At 37.6% G+C, this 25,574-nt stretch overlaps 1 protein-coding gene across 4 annotated transcripts in view; it reads left to right on the forward strand.

Annotated features, from left to right (window-relative positions):
- Positions 1 to 25,574, forward strand: part of PLS3 (plastin 3) — an 89,616-nt gene that overhangs the window by 61,236 nt on the left and 2,806 nt on the right. For all 4 annotated transcript variants that reach the window (XM_082681694.1, XM_082681697.1, XM_082681696.1 and 1 more), the window contains exons 3-15: positions 3,288 to 3,451; positions 9,473 to 9,602; positions 10,111 to 10,243; positions 12,444 to 12,525; positions 13,533 to 13,698; positions 15,392 to 15,534; positions 17,983 to 18,078; positions 21,728 to 21,923; positions 23,006 to 23,084; positions 23,927 to 24,041; positions 24,230 to 24,363; positions 25,015 to 25,138; positions 25,359 to 25,483. In XM_082681694.1, coding sequence (XP_082537820.1) covers positions 3,288 to 3,451; positions 9,473 to 9,602; positions 10,111 to 10,243; positions 12,444 to 12,525; positions 13,533 to 13,698; positions 15,392 to 15,534; positions 17,983 to 18,078; positions 21,728 to 21,923; positions 23,006 to 23,084; positions 23,927 to 24,041; positions 24,230 to 24,363; positions 25,015 to 25,138; positions 25,359 to 25,483 — 1,687 coding nt within the window. The remainder of the gene's footprint in view (positions 1 to 3,287; positions 3,452 to 9,472; positions 9,603 to 10,110; positions 10,244 to 12,443; positions 12,526 to 13,532; positions 13,699 to 15,391; positions 15,535 to 17,982; positions 18,079 to 21,727; positions 21,924 to 23,005; positions 23,085 to 23,926; positions 24,042 to 24,229; positions 24,364 to 25,014; positions 25,139 to 25,358; positions 25,484 to 25,574) is intronic.

Here is a 25,574-nt window from a genome sequence, read left to right on the forward strand (position 1 = left end):
TTTTCCCGGACTCCCTCCCGGCTAGCTGTGGCGCACTAGCACCCTTCAGGCTGTGTTCACGCAGCCAACCCCAGTCTGCTCCCTGGGATCTGACCTCCAAAACCCGAACCTCAGCTCCCAGCCCCGCCCGCCCCGGCAGGTGAGCAGACAAGCCTCTCGGGCTGGTGAGTGCTGGTGGGCACCGATATTCTGTGCAGGAATCTCTCCGCTTTGCCCTCCGCCCCCCTGTTGCTGTGCTCCGTGGCTCCGAAGCTTCCCCCCTCCGCCACCCGCAGTCTCCGCCCGCGAAGGGCCTTCCTAGTGTGTGGAAACCTTTCCTCCTTCACAGCTCCCTCCCACTGGTACAGGTCCCGTCCCTATTCTTTTGTCTCTGTTTTTTCTTTTGCCCTACCCAGGTATGTGGGGAGTTTCTTGCTTTTGGGAGGTCTGAGGGCTTCTTCCAGCATTCAGTAGGTGTTCTGTAGGCGTTGTTCCACATGTAGGTGTATTTCTGATGTATTTGTGGGGAGGAAGGTGATCTCCATGGCTTACTCTTCTGCCATCTTGAAGGTCTCTTGGAAAGAGTTTTGATAGTTGCAAGGAATAAGCTATCTCCTTCTCTAAAGATATCGTAAAATGAAGGAATATAGTATTTAGATACTGAGGTATAGTAGTGATCAGAATGTTATTACTCTATATTTGTTTTTCCTGTGTATGATGGTTTTTATCTCCAGTTGGTTTTTTTTTTTTTTTTTTTTTTTGGCCATACGCGGGCCTCTCACTGTTGTGGCCTCTCCCATTGCGGAGCACAGGCTCCGGACGCACAGGCTCAGCGGCCATGGCTCACGGGCCCAGCCGTTCTGCGGCATGTGGGATCTTCCCGGACCAGGGCACAAACCCGTGTCCCCTGCTTCGGCAGGTGGACTCTCAACCACTGCGCCACCAGGGAAGCCCTATCTCCAGTTTTTTGAGCTAAAAGGGGACGTTAGAGATCATTTGATCTAAAGTCCTCCTTTTACAGATGAGAAAACTAAGATCTGGAGAGATGACTTGGGCAAATTAGTAGCCAAGATGAAATTAGATCCGGTGTCCTATTACTCTCTCTTGTTGTGTCCCTTCATCTATGCTGTGTTTCTTTCACTTTGTCACACTTAACTCTCTAGTACTGAGCTCTCATTTAACTTTTTAAAGAAAATGGGAGAAATAGACTGGTATATGCATAGGAGAAGGTGTATTGAAACCCACGAATTTCACTCATCAAAAATTGCTAAAATCCTGCCACAGTGCCACGTGGATTACTTTGTTCCTTTTAGCAGCTGCAGATGTTGTTGCTGGATTGATTTCTGCATATAAACACTTTACTAATCAAGTGTTTGATGTATGGCCTTTTATAAGTTCAAAGCAAAAAAACTTGAAGATGTGCCCTAGGGGAATCAAGTGCTTTACCTCAAAGGAAATGTTAGTGGTTTTCAGAAGTGTTGGGTAGTTTGGTGATGATGCTTTAAAAGTATAGATATTTTAATTGATAGATTAAAAATATGGTAATCTATGTTTAAGAATATTTGACTCTAAAATCATATACTTCATTAAAAGTAAACATAACAATATCATCAGCTTTCAATGTATTGGTTTCATACAGGGGATTTAATATTTTAATAAGAGCTTTTATGATCAGTTCCCTGACCTCATCTCTCATTTTCTCCTTTGCTCACTCTGCTGAAGTCATACTGGATCTTTGCTGTCCCCAAAACACACCAGACACTCTTCCACATCAGAGACTTGGCATTTGCTATTTCCTCTATCTAAAATTCCCCCCCCCCGATAGCCATATGATGTGCTTTCTTTCCTCACATAAGTCTTCGTTCAAATATAACCTCATCAAAGTGGCTGTCCTTGAACCTTCTATCTAAATAGCACCCCCCCCACCACCCACATCCCCACCTGTCACTATAACGCAGGGTTCCTCAACTTCAACGTTGACATATTGGGCCACACAGTTCTGTGGAAGGAGGGTCATATGCATTGTGGGATATTTAGCAGCATCCCTGGCATCTATGTACTGGATGCGGGGAGCGTCTTCCCCACCCCCAGCTGTGTGTGCTAATCAAAAACGTCTCCAGACATTTCTGAATATTCCCTGGGGGGCAAAATAGCCCCTAGTCTAACCCCTAACCCCTCTTTATTTTTCTTCATAGCACTTACGCCATATTACATTATGTTTATAATCATCCCTTATGTTATATGTTATTTGCTTATTAGTTGTCATTAGAACGTGAGCTTTTGTACAGCAAGACTTTCTTTCATTGATTGCAGTATCCCGGATCCCAGGAACAGTATCTGGTACAGTTTTTAAGCAGTAATATATCAAATAGATTAACTTCATAGTACATTTTCTTGAATGGTGTTGTGTTCATCTTGAGTCATTTCTCTATTCAGATTGCTTCCCTTTATTATAATTAAATTTATATATGAAAATCAGTGGAGGACCTAAGGAATAAAAAGCATTTTTGAACAATAAGTATTTGAAATTGCTGTTGAAAGTCCAATTGTCTTTACTAAAAAAATATACCCAAGTGATTATAACCCTCAGGACATTAGCCCTCTTTTCCGATAAATTAACTTTTTGTCATTGATCAGTTTTTTTCCCCCATTTTTAACAGTTTCAGAATAAAGCTCATTAGCACTTAGATACAGTGTTAAGTTATGAAAGCACAAAAATTTAAAAGTTATTTATACATTTGCATTACTCATGACTGCATTTATTTTTATGAACTCTATATTTGTTTTGGCTAAACGTTTATTTACATTAATTCTTGAAAAAATTGGCACTGAAGATGGTATTGTAATTTCAGACGTACTATGTAATATAATCAGCATTAATTCATAAACTGTTCTATTAGACTAAGGGGAGAATAACGGGCATAAAGCTTCTAAATAGCTACAGTAGAAATTGTTTTATACCATGGCAGTGTTTTATTGGTGTATAATATATTAATTGTTTAATTTTTAAAGTCCTGTCAGCTTTATGATTTAATAATAATTTTATTCAGCAGCTATGCTTTCTTAAAATTAGGGATGCTATTTTTAAGTAAAGCTACTTATACACTGTTTAAAACATTAAAAACATGATGTAAACCATGCCCTTTCAGTTAAAATTTGCATTTCCCTTTCAAACAGCCTTAGGTACCAAACAATAAGAAAGAAAAACATTGTATTTAGGCGAGCTTATGAACTGAGCCTAAAATGAAGAAAAATACTCTAATAGGTTAATTTGTTTCCGTTTTTGCTTGGTCTCCCTTTTTACAAAGATCTCAACAGCAATGGATTCATCTGTGACTATGAACTTCATGAGCTTTTCAAGGAAGCTAATATGCCATTACCGGGATATAAAGTGAGAGAAATTATTCAAAAACTCATGCTGGATGGTGACAGGAATAAAGATGGGAAGATAAGTTTTGATGAATTTGTTTATGTAAGTATGTGAAAACCTACCATTATTAGAAGTGATGATTGCTCCTTTGTCTTGTGGGGTCTTTTAGTAGTAAGTCCTATTAAGTTCCTAAATATATCATAGTAGTACTGTTATAACTAATAAAATTTCTCTCATCCCACCCACTACATTTAGTTCATTCTTTTAGCCATTAGAATATCTTAACAAAAGAATCAAGAAAAGAACACTTACAGAATCAAAGATATAATGCTCTGCTCACTGTGTAAGGTGAACAGTCTCCTTTGGGGGCATCATTAAAGGGCATTTTTCAAGGTGTGAAATGACATCCTCCAAGTGCTTTTTCTATCGGGAACAGTGTACTCCCAAATTTTAACGATACACCCTGACTCACAGTCTTGGATGCTTCCTGAGTTGAACTTTCTGATTAAAAAGATGTTTGCTACTCTTGTGGTAGTAGTATTTAACTGTACCGTTTTCCCTAGGATGATGATTTTGATAATTAAAAGTTAGAAGCACATCTTTTCGGTCCATTGGAAGAGGCACTTAAAATTCTTGTTTTCTTCTCTAGTATCATCAAATACTCTTCAAGGTTAGGGGCTGATTTCTTAATTCCTCTACCCCCAAGCACCTAGTGTTCCATACTCAGTGCGTAGAGAGTGTATGTGTGGTACTCACTATTGAAGCCTAATGCTTTTAGCTGCTAACTAGCAGGGTCAAGGTTTTTCTAGACATACGGCATTTTCCATCCATATTCATTAACAAGGTATTTGAGATATACATTAAAGAATAGCTGTTGCCTCTCCCCTCAGTTAAGGACACTTAAGATTTTATTGTTTTTATTTATTATTCATTTAAGGCTGAGTTTGACTAGATCGAATTTGGCATTCCTTATATATATTGCAAATAGGTAATTAGTGCCTAATACTTATCACAAACTTTCTAGCCCTCCTATCCTTTTCCACGTTTGTTTTTGCCCCAAGACACCTGAAATGATAGCATATACTCCCATCAGTAACCATAGCTCAGTAAAGGAGGTGCAATTCTGATATGTTTTTTCCAACTAGAATTAACCCCTTTAGAACACCTTGAGAGTTCCAGAAGCAAATTGACTAAGTAGTGGTGTCTACTCAACTGATAGCATTTGCCTGGGGGTGGGGCAGGGCAGGGCGTGGCTGGGAGGAGGGGAGTGTTACTTTTTTTAAAAATGCAGACATATTTCATAACTACAATGCTATAGTTCTTGCCATCTCCTTTTGAAATACTGATCTCCTCCCCACCATTTTTTGTCTCCAGTTATTGCCAAAGCCTTTTGTTTCGAATCCTATGTTCAATAGTAAGTTGCAATTGACTTGCAATATGAGCGCTTGCATGTCCTCTGATGTATAACTTGCCTCCCTTGTAACTGCATGTTTAATTGTGAGTTTAAAGCAGCTTAGAGCAGTAGATAACTATGATCACTTATTTTTGATATAATTTTCTGCTCAGAATTTTTTAATCTACTAAAAAGAACAGACTTAAATAATCAAGATTTGCAGTGTGCCAGTATTTTGAAGGACACAGTTATGAAATTGTCTTTGAGAAAAATCATCTTAGGGAAATATTTAATTTTGTATATTTTGAAACGTTGCTGATTCCACACAGCTGTTTGTGGCTCTTAAGTGAAGGCTGTGATTACCCTAGTATTTTCTTAAAAAGTGAATAACAGGCATAATAATTTTGGCATCACCAGGGATTTTTTTAAAAAATAAAATACTAATGAGGACCTTGTTGGTTAAAATGTATATTTTAGAATTGGAAGAAATCAATATGTTTATACGCCTTCATTTTTCAAATTAAAAAAACCTGGGTGCCTGAAAAAGGAGGTGACTTGCCCAACATTACACAGGGGACTACTGGCTTTTTCCGGTTACCTCCCTTCTATTCAAGAAATTTGAAATCTGAAGGACAGTAAAATAACCCACATGAAGTTTCAGAATGATACCACCGTGACTGTACTGAAAGAAAGATGGGTATGTAACCAACCGAATGTCTGTCCACTCCCATCTGCCTTGTCATCAATGAAACATCTTACAAATTGTCAGACAAAGTATGGGTAGATCCTAGTTACCTGAGCAAGAGGAAGCACATTATTCCTGTCAGGGATTAACATAAGGAAATAGAAGTAAACATGTTCTTGCATGTTAGATTTTTGGTTTTTATTTTAAATTGCTACCTAAGAGGTGTTAATTGCAAACCAGGTTACAAACAACATGTTTATATTAATTTTGGAGAAGAATATATATATATATGGCAGGAAAGAGCCCCCAAATCATATGTAAACTTCACGTGTTAAAATTAAATATATTAACTGATCTTATTTCTTCTAAGTATTTCAAAACTAAATTACTGGATTTTTATACTTCCGAGGTAATAGTGGGGTTTTTGTTTGTTTGTTTGTTTTGTTTTGTTTTTTGCGGTACGCGGGCCTCTCACTGTTGCGGCCTCTCCCCTTGCGGAGCACAGGCTCTGGACGCGCAGGCTCAGCGCCCATGGCTCATGGGCCCAGCCGCTCCGCGGCACGTGGGATCCTCCCGGACCGGGGCACGAACCCACGTCCCCCGCATCGGCAGGCGGACTCCCAACCACTGCGCCACCAGGGAATCCCAATAGTGGGGTTTTTTACTTCATCTGTAAAAAGATTGGTATGGCGATAAGGTCTTTCAGCAGAGAAATCTGCATTAAACTCTTATTTTCACAGTGAGAACCTTGCTCTTACATAATGGTAATAAGTTATTGACCTGTTTTAGAACTTTCACTAATATTACCGACCTCATAGGATTAAGTAGCTTCATATAAGTAAAGTGCTTAGAACCATACCCAGTATATAGCAAATGCTATACAGGTGTTAGTTGTTGGTAGTTATTTCTATTTATTAAAAAGGCAGTGTTCTTTCCCTATTATTACTAAGTTTAGGCCTACAACAGATTCCCCGAAAAGTAAAAATTCAAACCTGCTGCGTTGGAAACAAGCCTCAAACACTGGAAGCCAGTCAGTATTTTTTTGCAATTCATTCTAAAATCTTTCCTTCTTAAGTCCTGTGCCTCTGCATTGCTTTGGTTTGGCCACTAGTGCTGATCTAGGAAGGTGATGACACTTTTGAAAGGAATAAGAAACATATACGTTTCATAAAAGAGACTGGAAAAGATATATAGAACCAGAGTGAGCAGTGTACACCAGGAGTTTGTTCACACATGATAAAGCAAGTCCCTCCTCATGGAGGGAAAACAGCATGAAACAGTGAGCTCATTAGTATCACCACGGGCAGCTTTGAAAAGATTCATTGACAACTCTCCAGCACAGTAGTTGGCCTGGTGCTGTCTCTGATTTCAGAGATTCTTGTAAAGCCAAGGCTTATACTCAAATTGCTTTATCATCCACTCGACTGATTCCTTTACTAAAGTAGAAAATAAAACGCAAATTCTCACGTAGTGAATCAATTTAACAGATACATAAATCTTCAACTATCACTTATCTTTTAACATTTTTTTAAACCTAAAGAACAGAGGAAAATACTATGAAACTGAAAATTTGAGCCCGGCTAGAAGAATTTATTTTAAAATATTTAGAGAAGGAAGGTCATGTAACTTTTGTAAGACAATTGAAAATTAACTCATTTAATTGCAACTTTGTATTCAACATGTTGTTCCCAAGCATCAAGGGTTTAAGTAGAGCTATGTAAGTAATTGCGTTAGAATATTGTACAGTAGACATTCTTCTTTAAAAGTTATTATTATTTGTATTGTTCCTCTTTTCCATGATGTTTACAAAGTTTTTCAGCTGAAATAGTGATCATGGAAACAACCTAATTTTTAGAAGCTAATGATCCTTAAGGCAAAAATAGTCGTGATAAGAAAAATAACTTTTCATATGTCATTCTGAGGGGAGTAGCTTCGAGGCAATCACATTTTGGAGATTTTTGTCGTTCCAGTGATTTATGGTATCTCAGGAGAAGCACACATTTTATATTTTAATTTACTACACAGTGTTATACTAAATGAAGTAAAGTTCAGAATGAGGTAGAATAGTAAATATTGTTTTTCCACTGAGCAGATACGTATAGTTATCAAAGAGGGAGCTGTGGGAACAGAATGCATCACAGTTAAGATTGCTACATTCCCAAGTAACCATTTTGTTGTCTAATCTTGGCTTGGAAGGTAAGGTAAATTAAATGAAATTACAGGTGGAATCAGTGTGAGTAAAAATAATTTTAATAATTTGAAATTACCCAGAGTACATGAGTCAGTTCCACATTATGGATACTTAACAGGAGTCAGTATAATGGCCAGAGAGGAGGAAGAGTGATTTCATTGGCTGTGTGTAATATTTAGAGTAGTCAGTGTGTGTGTGTCTATATACATATACAGACATAGACGCGCGCGCACACATTCTGAGTCTACCTCTGAAATTACAGGTATAGCACAAAATCACAGCTATGGAAATTGAGTAAGCTTGATTTTGTAAAACTTACTGCTTACTAACTATTTTCCTAAATAAAATTGGGTTTATAAGTCCAAGGAAGGCCAGGATTTCAGGACGGTAACAGGAAAAGATGACTTTGTGATGGGGCTACAGCAACTTTCCTACCAATTAGAAAGAGTCTGTCTCAGTTGATTAATTACAAAAAGATGCTCTCCTGGAGAGACTAAATGTAAAAAGGCACTCCTCTTTCTGCCTGCCACAGTCTTGCACTAGACACCAGGCCTGCTTAGGGGAGCATGGGCTGGATTTCAGCTTCTACTCATGCCTGCTCTCATAGACACAGCCTGAACTGCTAAATACGGTGACCCTGTTCTATGACCTTCAAACATAGGCTACCCCTCCTGAGGTGTGTTTGTGAGTATGTACTTGTCAGTAATGTTAAAGGCCTTTGGGTTATCTTCTGTTTGCTCAGCAACTTTTCCATTAGGGCCGTAAGTTTCTTTCGATAAGTCTATTGTGTTCTAAACATGTTTTAAAGAAGTTTTTATGAAAATGCTACATCTTGCTCCTGTTTTTCTGGCAGTGGCTAATTTAGCCATGCACATTGGTAGCTCAGGAACAAATTGGAGATTAGGTAAGTTCCAGTATTTCAGACATGTATAGGCAGACCTTTGGAATGTCCGGTCATTCAGTCAAGCGGTTAGAGTAGGGTATGAAATTTGTTTCGTTACAGCCTGCTTTTGTACAATTAGAATGTGCAGGTTAATTTCATTAGCCATGTGCCTTATTGTGAAGAGAAGCTTGATCACTGAAAAGCCTCTTTTCTGGGTTTATTCTTTTTTTTTTTTTTTTTTTTTTTTTGTCTGCATTGGGTCTTAGTTGCTGCGCACAGGCTTTCTCTAGATGCAGCGAGCAGGGGCTACTCTTCGTTGCAGTGCGCAGGCTTCTCATTGCAGTGGCTTCTCTCGTTGCGACCCATGGGCTCTGGGCACACAGGCTTCAGTAGTTGTGGCTCTCGGGCTCAGTAGTTGTGGCTTGTGGGCTCTAGGGCGCAGGCTCAGTCGTTGTGGCACACGGGCTTAGTTGCTCTGCGGCATGTGGGATCTTCCCAGAGCAGGGCTCAAGCCTGTGTCCCCTGCACTGGCAGGCGGATTCTTAACCACTGCGCCACCAGGGAAGTCCCAAAATTTTCATCTTTCTTTGCACTATGAATCGTGCTTAAAGAAGGGGGAATCCTTCAGTCTTTTCTCTTCAGGAAAGGAACAAAGCCTTCCTTGTTCTAGAAAATTAACAGATTTACCTGTGCCTTTGAACAACACTAGTCTTTGGCTTAAAACGGATTCAGCGCATGTGGCACTTGATGTTTTTGACAGGTGTGTGCAGTTGACCTCTGGCACTTCATTTTTGGTAGCAGTATTGAAGTACTTGTTTAGCATCTTAAAACTCAAGCCTAGTTTGCCTTATCTTTTAACACTCATCACCTATGGGGGAAAATGTAGGTTACCACAGTATAAAAGAAGATAAATATGCTTACGGTTGTACCTAATTGAAAATTGTGAATCAACAACATATTTTCGTTACTAGATTTTCCAAGAGGTAAAAAGCAGCGATATTGCCAAAACCTTCCGCAAAGCAATCAATAGGAAAGAAGGGATCTGTGCTCTGGGAGGAACTTCAGAGCTGTCCAGTGAAGGAACGCAGCATTCTTACTCAGGTAAATAGTTTCACATGTGTTAGGTGAACACAGTGAACTAAGTAGGTTGCCTGCTATAATATCAAGGAGGGGCTCTAGAAATACATTGCCTCCTAATTAAGAATACAGTCGAAGTCGTTGTGACCTATATTTGGACTTGGGACTAATACTTCCCATAAAGGCATTACAGGTATTTATTGTACGGCTTCGTTAGCTTGTAAGAGCCATGATACAATACGTGCACAGATAGGCTTTATTACAGCAGAGCCCTACAGTAATATAAATAGAATTTCTAAAGAATTTTGTAACTAACTTCTAAGGATCAGTTAACCCTGCTCTATTCTTTTTGTTTATTTTATAACTCCTAATAGCCACTGTGTTGCATTCACTTGTCTGGGTTTCCAAAGAGGATAACAACAGGCTTGTGATACATTAACGTACAGCTCTCCTGAACAACTATTTCTGGCTTTAGAGTCAAATAGTTAACCTAGAGTATGAACTAATGTCTTCTTATTCCACATAATTTTAGAGGAAGAAAAATATGCTTTCGTTAACTGGATAAACAAAGCTTTGGAAAATGATCCAGATTGCCGACATGTCATACCAATGAACCCAAATACCGATGACCTGTTCAAAGCTGTTGGTGATGGAATTGTGCTTTGGTAAGATTTCCAAAAATAGTCTTCCATGTAATTGACATAGTTGTTTCTGGATGCTTGACGGATTCATCTCGGGGAATAGCCAGAATTGAAATTTGTCTAGGTTCTGCCCATTTCATCTCTAGGCCTGTCCGTGAAAGTACCACCAAAGGTGAATCTAAAACTCAGTCATTTAGACCAGAGACCTCTTCCTAGAGAAGCTCTCAGCTTCCAATTTCTTCTCACCACTGAGTAAGCTAAACAATACAACTTAGTTGAACTTTTTATGTCAGCATCTCTTTATTCTCAAGTACCATAGGTTCCAAAAGAGAAAAACAGGCCACTCGTCACTTTTCACCCTCCAATTACTTATTTCTGAAAAATGCATTTGTCACTCCTGCTGCCCCAGACCCAGCAGTGTCTTGGCAGAAATGATATAAGATTATCAACAGTTTGTCAGTGAACGCAACTCTTTTTTGAGGCAATGGCGTACAGTGGTTAAGAGCATGCTCCATAATCAGTCTGCCCGGTTCCTATTCAGGCTCTGCCACTCAGTAGCTGTTTATCAATAGCTGCAATCAAGATACTGACCCCTTTGAACCTTCTTACACTGTTGGTGGGAATGTAAATTGGTGCAGCCACTATGGAAAATACTATGGAGGTTCCTTAAAAAACTAAAAATAGAGTTGCCATATGATCCAGCAGTCCCACTCCTGGGCATATGTTTGGAGAAAACAGTAAGTCAAAAAGATACATGCACCTCAATGTTCACAGCAGCACTATTTACAATAGCCAAGACATGGAAGCAACTTAAATGTCCATCGACAGAGGAATGGATACAGAAGATGTGGTACATATACACAATGGAGTACTACTCAGCCATAAAAAAGAATGAAATTATGCCATTTGCAGCAACATGGATGGACCTAGAGATTGTCCTACTGAGTGAAGTAAGTCAGACAGAGAAAGTAAAATACCACATGATATCACTTATATGTGGAATCTTAAAAAAAATGATACAAATGAACTTATGTACAAAATAGAAACAGACTCACAGACATAGAAAATAAACTTATGGTTACCAAAGGGGAAAGGGGGAGAAAGAGATAAATTAGGAGTTTTGCATTAGCAGATACACACTATATATAAAATAGATAAACAATAAGGTCCTACCATATAGCACAGGGAACTATATTTAATATCCTGTAATAAACCATAATAGGGAAGAATTTTTTTAATAAATAAAAGGTACTTGATCACTTTGCATTTCAGGATCCATCCATTATGGTCCCCATATTATTGTACTTGCCTCACAGGGCTGTTGTGAGCTTTAAGTGACTATATATAGAGCACTTAGAACAGTGCAATGGGTATGTTTCTGATGACAGTGTACAATATATAAAATTCTTTTTTCTTTCAGTAAGGTCATTTTGGTTGTTTGAAAAGCTGATTTTAAAAATGTGAAATATCCCCTTACTTGCCACTTATCGGCTGTAAAGAGATATTCCCGATATGTTTTAATATAGAGACTCATATGGTACTATTTATTTAATATTTAAATTTTGCATGGAAAGAAGCATGGTTTTCCCTATGCAGAATAACTTGTTTTAGGGCAGTATTATAAACATCTAAGATGTTAGAGTCTAACTCCAAATTTTACCAAATGAGATTCTTCCTAAGTCAGATTCTAACCTAATTAAGATAACTTTTCTTTCTCTCTGTATTATCACTGTATTTCCAGCACCAAATATAGTACCTGGTACATCATCTAGGCACTCAATAAGTATTTGGTGAATGAAAGAATCTCATGCTCAACTAATTTTACCTCTTTGTAGATAAATGGTCGTTTTAATTGTGCATTGTGTAATCTAGAAGAGAGATTCAGTTTCAATGTGCGATATTATCTGTTTTTAATATTTATTCAATAAAGTTTTTTTAAATATCCGAGTAATTCATTCTTCTAAAAGAATGTGGAAGTTACAAAAAATTAAATAAGACAGTATACCCTAATGCCCAACTTAGAAATACTCAACTACTGTAAATACTTTGGTCTTTTTTATTTGCATTTTTATATGTATAGTTTTTTTGAGATCAACATGTTAAAAGTCATATGTTGCATTTTTTTTCAGATTATATGAGAGACATGTTATAATAAGCCTTACAGTATTTGTGTATATTAAAGATTATTTTAAAATAAGTCAACTCATTTCAAAATTTGTTTCAGTAAAATGATCAACCTTTCAGTTCCTGATACAATTGATGAGAGAGCAATCAACAAGAAGAAACTTACACCCTTCATCATTCAGGTATGCACCATTCTCCCCTCCTTCCATGAAACTACTGTTTGAGGACCTGTTCTACAGACCATAGGCTCTGCACTTTTCATCGTCTCATTTAATTCTTATAACAAGTCTGAGTTGAGGCTTGTTTTCCAGATTTCATAGAAAAGAGAAACTGAGACTCAGAAAGGCTTCTGAGCTGTACTGACGTTGCTGCTGGAAGTAAAGTTCAAATCCAGGTCTAACTGCGAAGCAGTTCTGTGTTCTTTTCATTGCATTTTGTGTTCAAACATACAGAAATAAGCTCTTAATTAATTAGCATGCTTAAAGAACGAAGGGCTTTTATTTTCCATTTAGTGAGTATTAGACTGTTAGATAGCAAAATTCCCTCAGGCAAGAGCATCTCCGGATGTGGAGATTGAGAACTTCTAGAACTCTCAGGTGTATTCAATAGACCTCTCATTTAGGCATTTTTAGAAATACGACACTTAACCCATATGGATATCCTTACTCTAGTAACTCAGCCTTTCCCTTTACTGTCAGTGTCCTTAAGAAGGGACCAAATAAAAATACCGAGTTAACTTCACTTGTAAATCTGAAAAAGACAATAACAATGAGGCTAGATTTGTTTTAGCTATGCTTTTTTTTTTAATATTTATTTATTTAGGCGGCACCAGGTCTTAGTTGCGGCACGTTGGAACTTCATTGAGGCATGTTTAGTTGTGGCACGTGGGTTTCTTAGTTGTGGCATGCAGACTCGTAGTTGTGGCATGCATGTGGGATCTAGTTCCCCAACCAGGGATCAAACCCGGGCCCCCTACATTGGGAGCGCAGAGTCTTACCCACTGGACCACCAGGGAAGACCCTAGCTATGCTTTTAACACCAAAGCCTGGATATTGCTTTCTGTGGATCACGTATGGGTAAAATTAAGACATAATTTCCTTGCTGAGTGTTATTTTCAGTGAAGGGAGAAATAGACTGCAAAAACGCAGAAAGGTTAAGAAGCAAGTGTTGTAAATTGGCTGTCTTGCAGGAAAACTTGAACTTGGCACTGAACTCTGCTTCTGCCATTGGGTGTCACGTTGTGAATATTGGTGCAGAAGATTTGCGGGCTGGGAAACCTCATCTGGTTTTGGGACTGCTTTGGCAGATCATTAAGATCGGTTTGTTTGCTGACATTGAATTAAGCAGGAATGAAGGTAATGGAACACAGTCCTAATTTTGAAAGTCGTTTATTGGTTATTTTTTTCTAGTCATGCAGACTGTCATGCTTTCACTTAATTGAGGTGATTAGATGATAACTAGAATTAAACATAAGGTAATGTTATAGTGTTATTCAGGAAAATAGCCTAATTATAACTTTCTTCTTTAGTAGTAATTAACATTTGTCTGGCACTTTAGAATTCATTGTACAATAAAGGCACGAAAGCACAGAGAGTTTAAGGAACTTGCCCAAAGTCCCCAAACTTAATATGTATTCTTTTCTGCTCTGACCACACAGTCCCCACCCCATCACCACCCTCAGCTCCACTGCTGCACACCATCTCCTATTATTTTCCATACCTTTTCTATTCTATCATAGATTTAGGCCTCTTCAAAACTATTCTAAATTGCCCCTGGTGGTCTCATGTTTCCTGAATTAGCAGAAGCATCATTCTTATAGGATAGGTTTTGATATCACATCATAGACTTCTAGGATATATAAGCATATGCAATACAATTGTCCTGGGGTGCTCGGAAGTACTACATTATCTTCTCCTTTTGAAGTTTAAAATATTAAGCATCACTCCAAATATTCACATTTTCTTCTGGAAATCACCATATCAATCCTCAGTTACTTTGGGGGAAGAATATATACTGGGGGTTCTCAGTATTTCAGGGTCTCACAATGCCTGTCAACAGTCTTATTTTGCACATTTATCCAAAACTTTATTACACTTACACTTTCAATCCACTCAAAGGGGCCTATATTTAAACAAATAAAATTTTTCTAATTGCTGGCCTCTTCTGAGCAGAGGCTTCTGCACAAGTAAGAATGTTACCTCTGCCCTTGCTTAAATCCCTCAGTGCCAGAGTGACATGGCATGAAGCAGAGTCCATGAAAGATGAAATTTGCCTGTTAGAGGTATCGCTTAGACCTCTTTGGAAGTCAGGCAGTTTCAGTCTTGTTCAATGTAAATCTCCTTTTATCTTATGGGAGGTAGTTATTGCATAAGGACTACACAACTTCTTCATAAAACAGTGCTTGAATTTAGACAGTGCTCTGTACAGACACCCAAGCTTCTACCTCTTACCTCTGGGAATATTTATCAAAAAACCCTTGGCTTCTTCTAGGCATTCAATTCAACAACAAAAAATTGTTGAGCAGCCTTTACATGTTAGATGCTATAGAAAATGTAAAATTGAATTCTATTCCTTTAAAAGTAGGTTTAACACTTCAAGAGTTAATTAGTTATACTTAAATATAAATACCTTAGGGTTTGTATACTCGTTTAATCAAAAGGTTAAGTAAAGGGCTCCAAAATTTTAAACATACTCCCCCAAGTCTCTGATTTTAATATTATTTAAGAACAATTTATGTAAATATATGACATAATGTGAAAATGTTCAACTTAAAAGCTAGAACATTTGGTATTTGGAATGTGAAGAATAATAAAGAATATGTTATAATATATATTTGCTGTGTATTCTCATAATACAATGTTTCTATCTGTATCATAATTATCTACTTTTATTTATCTTTGTTATTAGACTGTGAGTACCTGAAAACCAGGCACTAGGTCACAGTACTTTTAGTACCTCTCTTACTTACTTAATAGAGTGTCAAAAGACTCAATAAACTTGTAATAACTGTTACATGGAATATATTGGTTGTGGGTTTTTTCCTTATAGCCTTGGCTGCTTTACTTCGAGACGGTGAGACCTTGGAGGAGCTTATGAAATTATCTCCAGAAGAGCTTCTGCTTAGATGGGCAAACTTTCATTTGGAAAACTCAGGCTGGCAGAAAATCAACAATTTTAGTGCTGACATCAAGGTAACTGTGCAGTTATCGACACTTTGGGGGAATATAATGACTCGGGAGATTTCATGCCAGCTTAAAGGAGGGGGTCATTCCTATGAGTTTATCACCCAGCCTTGTTGCCTCTTGGCCCTGACGGTAGATTTCAGTAGAGAGATGGAGCCAAGTAAGGAGCACTAGCGCCAAGTCTAGCTTTCATTTTGCGGAAAGGGGTAAAAAGTATTATATTATAGTCCTAACATTTTCTATTCTACCTACTGTTCAACATGGAGTACGAAAGGACAGGCAGTCATGACTCTTCTGTTGCTAACTGCCTTTTCCAGGCCTCAGTGTACCTTTTAGTAAAGACCTGGAAGAGAGAGGGCCTCAGGATTCCGTCTCCTTCTGTCATGTGCTCCCTCCTTCAGGCACTGAGTTCTTGAGGGTAGTTACATACTTTTATTTATGTCTGTGTCTCCTACCTCAGCGTCCGCCCTTGCATTACCGCCCTCCTACTAAAGCCCACCTCTAACACAACACCTGGCACATAAAAGACCCACAAAGATTTCTTGCGTTGAGTTGAATTTTGGCACTCACTGCTCACCACGAGCACTAGGGAAAACTCGCAAGGGCGGGAGACATCGGTAGCATTCATTTACCACACGTTGCCTCTGGCATCTCGGGGAGACAGGGCCAAAATCACCAGGGCAGATATCTTGGCATTCTCATTAACCAACTCGACTCTCCAAAATCTGGATGTTGGAACACAGGGAACAAACTCAAGGATCTTCACCAGATGTCACTGGCCAATAGGGCTGTGAAAATAGTCTGTTACCACATCAGTTTATTCAGTGGTGAGAGAAAGTAATGGGATATATTTGCATTACTGATTTCATCAGTGAAAATTAAGGATGGCCCCAAAATTATAAAACCAACTGACCCCACCTCTTCTTTTAATTTATGCAACATGCTTAGCCAGCTATATTTTGCTTTACACATTAGATACGTTCCCAAAAACCATTCATAAATGTATTTTATGTTCGGAGCACATAATTTAAATGTATAAAAGGGTATCTTATATACAAATGAATATTTTTTTTAAAAATATTCTGCTTTGAATATTTTTAAAAAGCAGAGGATTGTTAGGTAATGTATGTTCAAGTTCAGATTTTCACCTGTACAGCCCCTTTTCAGGGTAGTAAGTACAGACTCTGTGGGGTCTGCTCTTTACCTGTCTTTCTCAAGTACATAGGGTTAGATTACAAATTGTTTCTGCACCTTTAGTAGGTAATTGTAAGCGAAAGCACTTTCACAACTGTAATGCACTACTCCTTGGAAGGAGATAACCCCTATGCCCACTAATGGTATGATCTGGGTTTGCATTCCATGAATTGCTCTGAAGTGGCTTTCACTCACCTGATTCTCCCCGATCTTAGAATCGTTTCTGGCGAGTGTATCAAACTTATTGGGGTGGCTCATTTAAGATGCAGCTCTCCGGGCAGCTCCCAGAGATCTGTGCTTGGTAGGTCTGAGGTGGGATCCAGCAATCTCCATATTGAACAACTTCTCCAGGGGATTAGGATGCACATAATCCGTAGGGTTTACCACAAGAAACATTCCTTTATAATCTGTCTGGACTGTCAAGGCCTAGTAATAGAAAACTGTCATAGCTGGGAAGGTGATCTTCAAATATAACATGATTAAGGAATCTTCACTCCAGTTCCTGTCCTCTGGTACAATTTGACATGTGTGTTGAAGACCCTTCTAAGTGTTCGCGCTTGGTACAGTGGTTTTCACGTTTTGTTCTGTGCAGTGTCCACACAGCCTGCATTCACCCAGCGCACACCCCGTATGAGCAGTGCCATTTTGTTTTAGGTATTGGGATTCCAAGTGAAAGTGTTCAAGTGGTGAAAGAGTTCAGGGGCTTAAAACAAAGAGAAGCTTGTTTGGGTAAATATATTCAGATAATTAAGGGTTTAATGTTATTTCACCACCTCAAGTGTTACTCGTTTTAAAATTTTTGTCATTTAAATACATCTTTAACACAGCTAATCTCTTCTCCATACCTTATGGTATATACATATTGTGCTTTGTAATGATGTAACCTGTTTATTTTTTCTTTCCCTATGCTTCCTGGATTTCTCCTGTCCTACTTTTTTCTCTTGCTTGTTTTATCTATCAAGCTTATTGACTTCAGTAACTCAGTGAAGGTACAGAACTAGTTACGTGTTTACTAGCATTATTGTATTGATGACTTCAATAAATTGTAAAGTCATGACAAAATCCAGTTCATCCATATTCAAGGCAGACCTAAGGCCAGAAAAGTGGACTTTTCTGGGGAAAGGAGCTGTTAAATTAGAAGATAGAGATTTGTGTCGTACATTCTCACAAAGTCCGATGCAAGTATCCTTCCAAACATGGGACAATAGGATACATTCATTCTTTATAAATGTGATCTCACTGACATTTTCAATTCATTTGTAGGATTCCAAAGCCTATTTTCATCTTCTCAATCAAATTGCACCAAAAGGACAAAAGGAAGGTGAACCACGGATAGATATTAACATGTCAGGTTTCAATGTAAGTATAGGTGTTCTTTTGAATTCTACAAGCTTACAAAGTTGTTGTCAATTTCTTATAAATAACAAGAATTTTTATAATTGCATGTTGTGGTGTTGACAATTTTAAGCATTATTTTAAAATTTATTACTGTAGGTGTAATTCAGAGGCAGAAAGACGCTTTGATTTATGTTAACAGTTTATTCGTGAGTTCTGTAATTATGGTGGCATTGGTTCATATGGATGGCATAAAATGTTCAAAGCAAGTGTGGGGAAATAAGCACTAGAGACTAACGTTTTCCAAGTATTTGGATTACAATCACAGTGATAGATTTAATGACTACATATTCATATATGCATCTGTAATATTCCTGTGTTGAGAGTAATGTGAATATGTTTACAAACTGCTGCTCCCTGAAATCCAGTTTGGGGAATTACTGTCACGGAACATGTTCCCTGATTACATCACTTATTTGTTCAATGACCTTGGACAAGCTCCTTCCCGAAATTGGATTTCACTTTGTTCATACATGAAGTAAAGAGTTGGCCTAGACTATTTAGTCCCAACTTTCTAGGATCCTGTTGTTGCTAGTACTCATTAGATGTGGAATGTATTCTACTGGTTTTTAAAAATCCACATTTCTAGCATATTTCACAGTAGGATTGAGTGGATTACACTGGCTAAACCATTTATGCTGCCCTTATCAGAACTGAATTTGTAAATGACTTTGTAGTGCTTATATTTCTGTCTGTTTTTAACTGTGAAATTCTTCAGTTCAGGTCACTCTTGGCACGAACAAGGGGCCCTCTTGTGCACTAAGGGAGCTGTCTCTATCACTCCTCCCTAGTTGATCTTAAAGCACTCCCTTCATTGTCTCTTACCTCCTCAGAATCCTTCAAGGTTTCCCCGTTGACTCTAGAGTTCAATCCGAAATGTTCTGCTGATCATGTAAGGCCCTGCTATACCAGTGCAATTTCCCACTACTCTGTACCCACCACACACACACTCATTTTACCTCTGAGCCTTTCCTCTTGCTTTTCCCCTTGTTTCTCAGTGTCCTTCATCTTTTTCAGTCTTATATCTTCTTCAGGGGTATATATATATATATATATATATATATATATACCCATCCATCACCACATCAAGTTTCCTCATGATCCTTTGTAATTCCTCCCTGCCCCCATACTCCTCCATCCCAGGCAACCACTGATTTACTTTCTTTCAGTTTAGTTTGAATTTTTGAGAATTTTATGGAATCATACAGTATGTATTCTTATTTTATCTAGCTTCTTTCACTCAGCATAATTATTTTGAGATTCATCCATGTTGTTGCATGTATCATAAATTCATTCCTATTTTATTGCTGAATAATAGCCCAGTGAATGGATATACTATAATTTGTTACCCATTCACCTGTTGATGAACATTTGAATTGTTTCCAGTTTGGGGCTATTACAAATACAGCTGCTCTGAACATTCACATACAAGTCTTTGTATGCATATACGTATTCATTTATCTTGGGTAAATACCTAGGAGTGGAATGGCTGGGTAGCGTGGTATGTGTGTGTTTAACTTTTTTAAGGAGCTGCCAAGTTGTTTTCCAAAGTAGTTGTACCTTTGCACATTGCCGCCAGCAGGACGTGAAAGTACCAGTACGTCCACATGCTCACTGACACCTTAGTGTGGTTAAACATGAATCATTTTAACAGGTGTAGAGGTGTCTCATTGTGATTTTAATTTGCATTTCCCTAATGACAAGTGATGTTGAACATCTTTTCACGTAGTTATTTGCCATCCATATATCTTTGTTTAAACACTTTACCCATTTTAATTGCATTGTTTGTTTTCTTCTTGTCAAGTTTTGAGTGTCTTATATATTTTGAATACAAGTCCTTTATTGGATATGTGATTTGCAAATATTTAGTCCCGGTGTTTTTCAAAGAACAGACGTTGTTAATTTTGACAAGTCAGATTTAGTTATTTTTTTCTCTTACGAATCATGCTTTTGGTGTTGTATCTAAAAACTTTTAGCCTAACACAAGGTCACAAGCATTTCTCCTTATGTTTTCTCCTAGAGGTTTTATAGTTTGGGGTTTTACATTTAGTTTTACATTTGGGTTTTAGATTTATGTGTTGGGTTTATACATTTGTGTGTGTGTGTGTGTGTGTGTGTGTGTGTGTTTGGGGTTAATTTTGAATATGATGTGAGGTATGGGCTGAAGTTCTTTTTTGCATATGTATATTTTTTATTTGATTATTTTTTGTTTCACTATTCTACAATGTATTTAACTATTTGAATTTTTTAAATTTTGGGCTATTTTAAAGCTTCCTTCTATTCCAATATTATCAATGCTTTTTGTTTAGGAATGCCAAGATGATCAATGAATAAGGGATTTTAAAATAAAGATGGTAAATAGCATAAACCAGAGGCATTAAAGTAACAACTGATAGGTTACAAGAAATAAAATAGGCTCTGTGAGAGGAAGTCACTAGGCTCACAGAGAGTCCTGAAGAAAGGCTGAATCCCACTCAATTGCCCATCTGCTCGTGGTTACTGATTGCTCTGCAGATGGTAACAGAGAAGGGTAACACAATAAATACACATTGTTCTGGAGTCCCAGACAGTCAAGGCACCTCACTGGAGATTAAAAAACTAAAGATACCACCACCCATTAAAGACAGAGTTAAGACTCTCAAACTATACAATCTGCATGCACCGTGTTGGTTTAGAAGTAACATTCCTCAAGTTCCCTTTCTCTCTTTTTTCCTCCCAGTTATAAAATCCCTTTTCTTTTCACATGACACTGTTTTCCAGAAGAGCTACTTTTGCCCTGGGGTAGACTGGGGTGGAGATGTCTGTTGTAGCTGCCAAGAACAGTCTGGAGGGCAGGTCACTAGAAAGGAATAATCCAAAAGCAACTGTTTCTCCTGCAGCTCCAGGAGGAGGAACTTTTATTGGTGGGAGGTGGGAATGGTGAGCACCTGGGAAACTATTTTTACATTGGTCTGAAATCATCAGATCTATAACTTAAAAATCTTCACCAAACCATACGTTAGTCAAGAGATCAGCATGCATCTTTCCAGAAGAAAAAAAAGGCAAAATGGAGAAGAAGAAAAGTTAGGAGTCCTAGGAATTAGTTGAAAGTAAGTATTTTTTTTTAAAGAAATGGACAACTTTGCTTCCCGGGTGGAAAAGTAAAATAAAACAAACAAAAAATAGTTGAAGAGAAAAACAACGATTTAAAATATGCAATTTAAACTTGAAATAAAATTATCGGAACCTGGTATCCCTGATTATTATTTTTAAAATATTTTCTCATAATTCCATCATCTTTTTCAGCCTTACACCTTCTTTAGGGCTTAATTTAAAAATCTGAACAGGTTTTGCTTTTTTCTTGATGAATTTTGCCATGAGAGATGTAATCTCTATTGAGTTCAATGTATTCTGTCCTTAGATATACGATCTGGTGCCATCTAGGGTATTTTCAAGGTACTGCATATCCAGCACAGCCAACTTTTTTTTTTTTTTTTTTTGCATTCAAAACAATAAGTACCATATATTGACTAAGAGAAAACAGAATTGTATACCCAGCCTACCATTGTAGGAAAACATTTCTATATTTTTAGTATGGTCTTTTAAAAAATGTCTTCTTATTTTACTTCAACAGGAAACAGATGATTTGAAGAGAGCCGAGAGCATGCTTCAACAAGCAGACAAATTAGGTTGCAGACAGTTTGTTACCCCTGCTGATGTCGTCAGTGGAAACCCCAAACTGAACTTAGCCTTTGTGGCTAACCTGTTTAATAAATACCCGGCACTAACTAAGCCAGAGAACCAGGATATTGACTGGACTCTATTAGAAGGTAACTAAAGGTTTCTTAAATTATGTTTGGGACTACAGAGTAGAAATACATAGGCCACAGTGATTTCATAATCTTGACTTTAATAAGTTTCCTTATCCCCTTTAGCAACCGTCTGCTAGAAGTAGTCCCAAGGGCTGAGTAAAAAGTGGCAGCTGATAGAAAGGAATGATACAAGGGAACTTTTAAAGTAAGCTAGCCTAGGGTCACTTAGTTTAAGGCCACTTAGTAAACCAATGTTTTATTTTAATATTTTAGAATTAGGTCACTTTTTAAACCTCTCACCAGAAAAATGCCTATATGCATAAAATTTACACACATTTGCACAAAATTTATAAATTTACAATATTTATGTTTCATTCTTCCAGTCAGACTAACTGAAACTGGCCCCAGTTCCTTTCACACTTAACCTACTCAAAAAATAATAATAATGCATGGTAATTATTCGTTTAAGTTCAGGAAAGGCAGAGTTTACCTTTGCCAGATTATATATGCATGAAGTATAGTACTTAAAAATTAACAAATGTAAATAGTAGTTCATTGCATGTCTACTATCATTACTATAAAATCTTTAAATTTTATGCTTTTGAAGTTTCAAATAATTTGTTGCTCTAATATAGGCACGTAAAAGGAGTACATATATATAGTTTAGTATTTGTTAAATGGGTAGAGGGAAGATGTAGATTAATATGAGTATAGAGGTTTATATGATATGACCCTAGCAAATTTTTAAAATAAAAACTAAACTGATAACATCAGTTACTTTAGAGGTATGGGGATTTGGGGAGATACTGGAGAAGGATTAGACAGAGGAGGAGATTTTAAAAACTTCATACACCTCTAAATTGCTTAACTGGTTATTAATAAGGTTGTATTCTTTACTTTTAAAATAAATTCATCCAGTTTAAAAAAGAAGCATGTATCTAGAGAGAATGTATTTAGAGAGGCTGCTTAGAGACTCACAATGGAGAAAAAGCTCTAGATCTGTAAAGAAGAAATAAAATAATCTTATATGTGGGTTGATGTTATATGCACATATACAAGGTATTTAATGAATATATAAACATTGTGAATATTTTTAATAGGAGAAACTCGTGAAGAAAGAACCTTCCGTAACTGGATGAACTCTCTTGGTGTTAATCCCCATGTAAACCATCTCTATGCGTAAGCCTTCCTACTGCTATTGTAAACAGTTATGAACATCATGAATGGACGCTACACAAATAATTACAGCTCTAAACCTTTCCTAAATGTTAGTTTGTAGCATATTACTTATATTGGAAAATGTTGAGTGGTGACTCCCATTTTCATTTCCAAATACACAAAAGCCCAGATTATTTCTTTACATGATCATTAACATTAAGTGAAAGAATGTATAAATGTCTTTCTAACACCGTAGGGAACAGATATTTATATTTTGAAACAGAGACCAGAGGGTGCCTTAAGCAGACCATCCATGATGCCTTGAAGGCTTTGTACTCACTGTTCTCTCAGCCCGGAATGTTCTTTTCCACATCTAATGCGTTATTCCCTTGCTATATTCAAGCCACTGATTCAGATCTTGACCACCACCTACCACTACCTAACCCCTAACCTCGTTCTTTTTTTTTTCATAGCAATTAAATACACCCCAAATCATATTATCCATATACTTGTTTCTTCCCTCTCTCTGTCCCTCTCTCTCTCTCTCTCTCGCTCTCTCGCTCTCTCTCTCTCTCGCTCTCTCTCTCTCTCTCTCTCTCTCTCTGATTTAAAGGCCAGGGATTTTTGTCCTATGTGCCCAGCTTCTAGAACAGTACTTTTCAAACGATAAGCTCTCAATAAATATTTTTAAGAGAATTGGATGGTGTTAGCTCTACTTTCAGCACAGATTGATTAAAAAATAGGAGTCTTGGGTATTGTCTATGGTTTTATATATCTTGTTTGACAGTGTAGTGTTATTGTTTTTAAGGAAACATAGGCCCAGCTGTCTGAAAGCATTGATCAAATTCTTTTTAAATCATTAGTGACCTGCAAGATGCCCTGGTAATCTTACAGTTATACGAACGAATTAAAGTTCCTGTTGACTGGAGTAAGGTGAATAAACCTCCATACCCGAAACTTGGAGCCAACATGAAAAAGGTAGATAATTAGGTTGCTGCACGTATTTCTTACAGACTTTTAATTCACAATTTGTTTCTTTTGTTTGGGAAACTCGTTGGCTCTGAGCTTCTTAAGGAAAGGAACTGTGTCTTAGTTTTGTGCACACGTCCATATACAGATTAAACAAATGAAAAATCTTTTAAGCATTTGCTTTTGTGTGTTTGCAGCTAGAAAACTGCAACTATGCTGTTGAATTAGGGAAGCATCCTGCCAAATTCTCCCTGGTTGGCATTGGAGGGCAAGACCTGAATGATGGGAACCAAACCCTGACTTTAGCTCTAGTCTGGCAGCTGATGAGAAGGTATGGTACACAATTTTAGCTGTTTAAGCTTCACTATAATACAAGTCTGTGATCTAGTCCTTATTATTTTTAAGCAAATGTATCGATGACTACATCTTTGAAATTTCTGTGTTTAGACTCTGAAGTGAGCTTAAGTAATGAATATATGTTGGATGGCCAATGAGAGATGGCTTCTTGAAAGTGAGGCAGCAGAACTGTGACTATTTCCCTTTTTGCATAGGAAGCCTGACAGACAGACTTGAGCCTCATTTAGTGTCAGTGACTAAAAATAGCAAAAATTATGCATACCCCATGTATACATTTGAGAAAGATCTCTTAACTGTAATGCTGAAAAGCATTCATTATAACTGGGTACTAGCCAAAGCACAGCTTATTTTAAGTCCTTACCATGGTTGGACTAGTACAAAATGAGACTGCAGTAGACTGTTGGGCTTACTCATTAAAGCACTGAGAATCTTCCCCCCACCAGTGCAAAAGGCAGCTCAATGGCAGGCCACTACTACTTGAAATGTTGGTTGTTTTTTTTTCATACAGTGCAACTCTCTTTCCATGAAATCTAAACCTAAAGAGAAGAAATTAAAGATAAAGCATCTTTCTAATTGAATTTTTTCTCATGAAGTAGATCAGGACCTTTTCTTCTGCTTCTTTTAGATATACCCTCAATGTCCTGGAAGATCTTGGAGACGGTCAGAAAGCTAATGATGACATCATTGTAAGCTGGGTGAACAGAACATTGAGTGAAGCTGGAAAATCAACTTCCATTCAGAGTTTTAAGGTAAGAATTCCATGTTTGACTATTAAACACTGTTTGCTCTAGAAAGTATCTATAATTTGGAAGGCTAGCTTTTGGTTTCTTTGTGAGTGAGAATCATTGTTGGGCCAATGGCGTGATTCTTTTTTAATTCACTGGACTTTGTTTCTGGCAGCTTTATATAGGTAATCCATGTTAATTTGTACACATTGAAATTCTCAGATGTATTGTCCTTTTACTCTAGGACAAGACGATCAGCTCCAGTTTGGCAGTTGTGGATTTAATTGATGCCATCCAGCCAGGCTGCATAAACTATGACCTTGTTAAGAGCGGCAATCTAACGGAAGATGACAAGCACAATAATGCCAAGTAAGGGATGCTGCATAATATCCTGGCAAGAGCACAGGCGTTATAGTCAGGCAGACCTGCATTCTCATTCAGGTTCTGCCACTTGAGAATG

Source organism: Grampus griseus, assembly GCF_964374135.1.
Source record: "Grampus griseus genome assembly, chromosome: X".
Lineage (NCBI taxonomy): Eukaryota > Metazoa > Chordata > Mammalia > Artiodactyla > Delphinidae > Grampus > Grampus griseus.